The sequence below is a fragment of the Gossypium raimondii genome, chromosome 3 (genome assembly GCF_025698545.1).
Source record: "Gossypium raimondii isolate GPD5lz chromosome 3, ASM2569854v1, whole genome shotgun sequence".
Classification (NCBI taxonomy): Eukaryota; Viridiplantae; Streptophyta; class Magnoliopsida; order Malvales; family Malvaceae; genus Gossypium; species Gossypium raimondii.
In genome coordinates, this window is record NC_068567.1 from 10,197,503 (window position 1) to 10,203,944 (window position 6,442).

General features: G+C 41.9%; 1 protein-coding gene across 1 annotated transcript; it reads left to right on the top strand.

The window, feature by feature from the left end:
* The first annotated feature begins 844 nt into the window (after nucleotides 1–844).
* On the top strand, nucleotides 845–2,408 carry LOC105795671 (uncharacterized). The gene is made up of 2 exons (XM_012625351.2): nucleotides 845–1,638; nucleotides 1,769–2,408. Exons 1-2 carry the CDS (start codon nucleotides 845–847, stop codon nucleotides 2,406–2,408), a joined length of 1,434 nt encoding a protein of 477 aa, XP_012480805.2.
* The last annotated feature ends 4,034 nt before the right edge of the window (nucleotides 2,409–6,442 follow it).

The following is a 6,442-nucleotide window of genomic DNA, read 5'->3' on the forward strand; positions in this document are numbered from 1 at the left end:
AATAATTTTCTAACGTGTTTTATTTTTCTATTTTTTTGTCAGCTCTAAGTTTTACGGTTTTTTAGTTTGTTTTTTTAGAAAAATAAAAAGGTTTGTGAGTTTCTCTCCACACACCGTGCACTTGCATTTTTTGCATAACATGGGCTCTCTACCCGGGCTCTGTCCGTTTAAGTGGAAGTAAACGCTACGCCTTCGTAAGTTAACTCATCCCTCCGCACAGGCTAGTAAATTACTTCCGGGTTACATATGACTTATGCTTTCGTGAGTTAACTTGTCCCTCCGCATAGGCATAAGTAAATGTAATCCCTCGAATTAAGCTCGCAAGCCCATGATGGGTGATAACCGAGGCTCCATACTAACCTTAGTAGGTGACAGTATGGACAATTCGAGTACCTCTTTAGAACCGAAACCACATATAGTGAAGCGTACGAGCCACCCGAGTAGAGCCATGCCGAACCTCTGTCCGTTTGATAGTTACCAAAATAAGTACACGGGAGAAATGCCTCTTACCTTTTATTTCTTTTACATTTACACTTATTTGCAAATGAAGTGAGTCTGTTTAATAAATTGGGTCGGATAGATGGTCTGATGGTATGTGGGGTAGGTTTCTTGTAAAGCATGTTGGGGCAAAAAAAAAATGTGGGTCTGTTCCACCAAATTGCATGATTGAATAGCTTAATTTGTTAAATTTTCCATAGTCTTTATTTTTCATTTTTCTTTTGTTTATAACTGTTGTGATCTCTAACCAAGGTTATTTGTTTTTCATTTTATTTTTCATCATGCATCGTAGACATCTCATTAGGAAGGTGTTGGTTAAATATTGGTTGCCAAAAACAGGTTTCTGATGGAGGAGTCAATTACACGAGTAACCGAAAAAAATGCTGTAGTCCGAGATTGGCCTTTGAGGACTCAAAAAGTGAAAGGGGACAGTTTGAAGGAAGGATACACCTCTGATCTTCCTGAGCGTGTGACTTTGAATGCTTGTCAGAACGATCTCGAAGACTTGAATAGGATTTGGAAGCAGTGGGACTCAGATACTAGAAGCATCTTCACTGAAAAGTATGGGGATATAGCTCACTTGATAGCAATCGATGTGAACGAGCAGTTGATCCAAGCCATGGTTCGATTTTGGGACCCGGCCTATCAGTGTTTTACTTTCAATCAGGAAGATACGACTCCGAACATAGAAGAGCATGCCGCTTTACTTCGTATCGATAATGTGCAACTCAACAAGATATATGTGAAGAAGCCTAAACCAATGACCTTCAAGAAAAAGCTAATGAAGTTGAAGGGGATGACTGATACATGGGCTGAAAAACAAATAAAGAAGAAGAATGAAGTCAGTTGTGTTCCGTGGTTTTCTCTGCGGGAGTTAGTTCAGAATCATCTAGATGTGTTAAAAAGAGTAGATTTGTTTGCCTTGGCCGTTTACGGACTGGTTGTCTTCCTGAAGGTTCTTAGGCATATTGAAGTTGCGGTTGTGGATTTCTTCGAAAAGTTGAGGCAAAGAGTCAACCCGGTCACAACCATCTTGGCTGAGACTTTTAGATCTCTAAATGCTTGTAGGAGAAAATGGGAAGGACGTTTTATCGGATGCGCTCAGTTACTGAATGTTTGGTCTTTAGCCATTTTTGAAAGGTGGAGCGCACGCCTTTCCACATGTTTTCAAAGACATTCACCCCGTTGGAAGCACACCTTGAAAAAGATTGGCCGAAGGATGTCACTGAACAACACTGGGTCTCGGCTTTTCAGAACCTCCGTGCCGAAGATATAACTTGGAGAGCACCTTGGATCCGTCCCTCTGTTGGGTGCCTTTACTAGGATTATGGGGAGGAGTTGGATATGCTCCATTGTTGGTTCAAAGACAGTTCGCTTCGAGACAGTTTGTACCAGTTACTGATGGATTGGCACAATCGGAGTTTGCCTTTATGGGTGAGGGTTACATAAGAAAGGTTCGAGATACTGCGAATTCTTGTAGGCAAATCTACCTAATGGAATTAGCTCTCTATGCTGATACTATCACTGTAGACTATGACCTATGGAGGCAACGACGAGTGAAGAGTCAAGTAACCCCACCGATTGATGAAGCTTACCGGAATCCGTTCTCAGAGAAAATCCCATCCGAGCTAGAAATTGCAAGACATGAATTTGAACGTGAAAAAGCCAAACTGTTGCGAGATATCAGTTCTCTCCCGGAGGAGAACTACCAACTGAAGATTGATGTTGAAATTGAAAAATTTAGAACCGAAAAAGTCCAAAAAGAAGTTGAAGTTACGAGAAAGGATTTAAGGGACCTTCATTTGGAAAACAAGAAATTAAGGGGCACTATAAGAAATAGTGGATTGGGCAAAGCATCAGCAGAATGGAAGGAGGAACTAAGTAATATCAAAGGTGGGATGGAATTCTAGAAAGCCAAAGCGAAAAAAGAAGAGGAAAGAGCTGCACGTGCTATGATAGAGTTGAGGAAGAAGAACGCTGAATATGAAACTGTGACTGCAGAACTAACGGCTAGTAAGTCTGGGCATCAAGAGCTAAAAGGAAAAATTCGAAGTCTAGAGAGTACACTGCAAGCTCATCAGCAACATTTGGATGACCTCTTGAGGGCTTTAGAAGACAAGAATGGTCAGCATGACAGAGACAATCGCGCCTATGAAAGAGCCCTCCAAGAAAAAGATATGCATTTCGGCAGTTTAATCAATGAAATTCGTAGGGCGGCTGCGCATGTAGTACAATTATCATATGAAGCGGAAGTTCTCAGTTGCCAATACCCTCCTAGCCAAAGATCAAGCATATCGGAGTTCCTGGAACGTATAAAGAAGCAAGGCGATGTGGCTAAGAAGTTTGTGTAACTGTAAAACTAATATGACAAAACTTTTTGTAACGGACTCTTTTGATAAATGAAACGCCCAAGTATGGGGCCATTTTGGAATCAACACCTATTTTTGCATATTTACGCATGATTAACATTCATTAGTTACTCATTCATTTATTCATTGCATGCTCATATCTCCCTAAGCATTCGCTAAGGTTAAAACCATCTAATCTACAGTTACCACACCACGAGTCTGGAATCACGTCACTCTTACAGGACGCGCTTGAGAGCTAGAGCTATGGATGCCGAACTTAATGAAAGGATGGAAAGGATGGAAAGAACCCAAAGAGAGTTACAGGAGCAACTGGCCAAGTCGCAGCAAGAGGCGAGGGATTTGATGGTGAGATCTCGAGAGGAATCACTCGAGTAAAGGGATCAAATGGCTAAAATGATGGAAATGATGACGGCCTTGGTCAAAGGAAAGGGACCTATGCAGAGTCCTGATATCGTAGAGCCGCCTCAGTCAAGAGCTAATCAAGATCCACTTTATCCCCCAGGATTTACTCCACCTCATGTCCACGCAATGCAAAAAGGATACCCCCAAAGAGAACCGACAGGCTTGGAACAACATCCTGCTCCATCTGCTCATTTAGGACAAGGGATGTTTGTATCGAACCCTGGAGCTAATCCTTCAGATCTAATTGTTCCAGACCTAGATGATCCTGTAGAAGTAGCAAGGCTGAGAATTGATGACAATAACGCTCAGGATAAGTATAGGATCCTGGAAGAGAGGATCAAGGCGGTAGAGGGTGCCGAAGTTTTCTCTGCTTTGAGTGCAAAAGAACTAGTTTGGTACCTGATCTGGTCCTACCCCCAAAATTTAAGGCACTTGATTTTGAGAAGTATGACGGAACAAGATGTCCAAATGTGCATCTGATCATGTTTTGCCGAAAGATGACTGGTTATGTAAACGATGATAAATTGTTAGTACATTGCTTTCAAGATAGTTTGGTTGGCTCAGCTCTTCGATGGTATAATCAGCTCAGCAGAGAGAGAATCCGATCATGGAAGGATTTAGCATCAGCATTTTGTGAGCAATATAGGCATGTATCGGATATGGTGCCTGATCGATTAACTTTACAAATGATGGAAAAGAAGCCGACAGAGACTTTTCGGTAATATGCACAAAGATGGAGGGATATCTCTACTCAGGTGGAGCCTCCGTTAACTAAGACAGAGATAACGGTCCTCTTTATTAATACTCTCAAAGCACCGTTTTATGATAAATTGGGAGGAAGCGCCACAAAGGACTTTGCAAATATTGTAATATCCAGGGAACTTATTGAAAACGCCGTCAAGAGTGGGAGAATGGGAGGCCCCGAGAGTTCGAAGAGGGCAGTACCAGCAAAGAAAAAGGAGGCAAAGGCCTATATGGTTGGAACCGAGAGTCAATGTACCCCCAATCCGTATCCTACCCAATCACGACCTTATTATCGCCCACCTTCAAACTTTTACTTTCCTCCTCAAGGTCCTTACTATCAAGCACCTCCGTCTTACCCCGTTTATGTTATGAATAACCAAAGACCATTCACCGTGTTCCTACCAAACACCATGCCTACACAAAGCCAACCCAAAAATGAACAAAGACCAGCAAGACCCAATCCTGAAAGGCTTTAGTTTACTCCAATTCCTGTATCATATGGAGAATTATACCCGAAGCTGTTGGAAAAACAATTAATATCCCCACATTACATGGCACCCCTGAAGCCTCCATACCCGAAGTGGTATGATCCTAACGCTAACTGCATGTATCACACTGGGAATCAGGGACATTCTACAGAAAACTGCCTTGCTTTTAAAAGGAGGGTTCAAGGTCTTATTGATACCGGCGTTTTATGATTCGATGGTGTTAGCAATGTGAAGGGAAATCCTCTTTCTAAACATACTGGCGAGAATGTAAATGCGGTGACAAACGAAGACAATTAGCGAGCCAAAGGTTATGTTACCGAAGTAAAGACACCTTTGCGGAAGGTATGGGAGATGATGATTAAAAATGGCTTGCTCTGTCCATCAAGTAAGATTCTCAAAGAAAAAAGTACAAAAGACCAAAGTTTCTGTGATTTTCATGGCGTCCAAGGGCATGACATACAATCTTGTAAGGAATTTAGGAAATTACTTCAGGACATGATGGATAACAAAGAGGTCAAGATCTTTGATAGGGTGGAAGGGGCCGAAGAAGGAGAAATATGTGCCTCTGATAATCAATCGATGGCTTTCCCTTATAGCGTCGATAGACCTTTGGTGATTTATTACGAGGCAAAGAATGAAGAGGTTAGTCGAGAAGTTAAACCAAGTTTGATAATCGAAGTACCTGCTCCTTTCTCTTACAAGGATAACAAGGCAGTGCCGTGGAAGTATGATGTCAATATCGTTGTGCCTGAAGGTGAAAAGTCAAAAGTTATGAATAAAGATGTCAGTGGAGTAGGACATTTTACTCGCAGCGGAAGGTGTTATTCCCTCGAGATGGTTGAACCAAAGAAGAAAATTACCGGCCCGAGCCAAAAAGAAAAAGCACCAATGTATGAGGTTGAGGATGATGTTGGAACACAGCTTGAGCAAGAAGTTAAAAAGGTTGTGAATGAGGAGGAAGCACATGAGTTCTTAAAATTTATTAAGCACAGTGAATATAGCGTTGTAGAATAATTAAACAAGCAGCCGGCCCGAATCTCGGTACTGTCTCTATTGTTGAACTCGGAACCACATCGAAATGCCTTACTAAAAGTGTTAAATCAAGCTTATGTGGCGAACAATGTATCTGTGGAAAAGCTTGATAGGTGGGCAAATAATCTAAATGCAGATAATTTCATCTCTTTTAGTGATGACGAAATACCGCCAAATGGTAGGGGCTCCGTAAAAGCATTGCACATCACAACCAATTGCAAAGGTTACATATTACCAAATGTGCTCATCGACAATGGATCTGCACTCAATGTTATGCCTTTGGCCATGCTTTCTAGGATGCCGGTTGATATGTCCTATCTGAGGCCTTGTCATTCTATAGTAAGGGCATTTGATGGGACACGACGAGAAGTCATGGGAAAGATCGAAATCCCTTTAAAAGAAGGGCCATGTGTATATGATATCGAGTTCCAGGTCATGGACATCACGCCTTCATACAATTGCCTCTTAGGAAGACCTTGGATCCATTCTGCTGGGGCAGTTCCTTCATCTCTCCATCAAAAAGTAAAGTTCATCATGGATAGCTGCTTGATTACTGTTGGTGGTGAGGAAGACATCGTCGCATCTATCTCTACTGATACACCCTATATCGAAATAAGCGAAGATGCCTTAGAATGTTCTTTCTGCTCCTTGGAATTTATCAATGCTACATTTGTTGCTGAAGGGAATAAGATCCCTATTCCCAAACTGTCAAGGAATACCAAGATGGGAATTAAGTTGACTGTGGGAAAAGGAGCTCGAGCGAGGAAAGGTTTGGGAAACTATCAACAAGGGATGGTTAGAGCCTTGAAACCAATGCACCACAAGGGTCGATACAGTTTGGGGTTCAAGCCAGATATACATCAAAGAAGAAAACAAGTGCAGAAAGATCGAGAGAGAAGAATCGCAAGA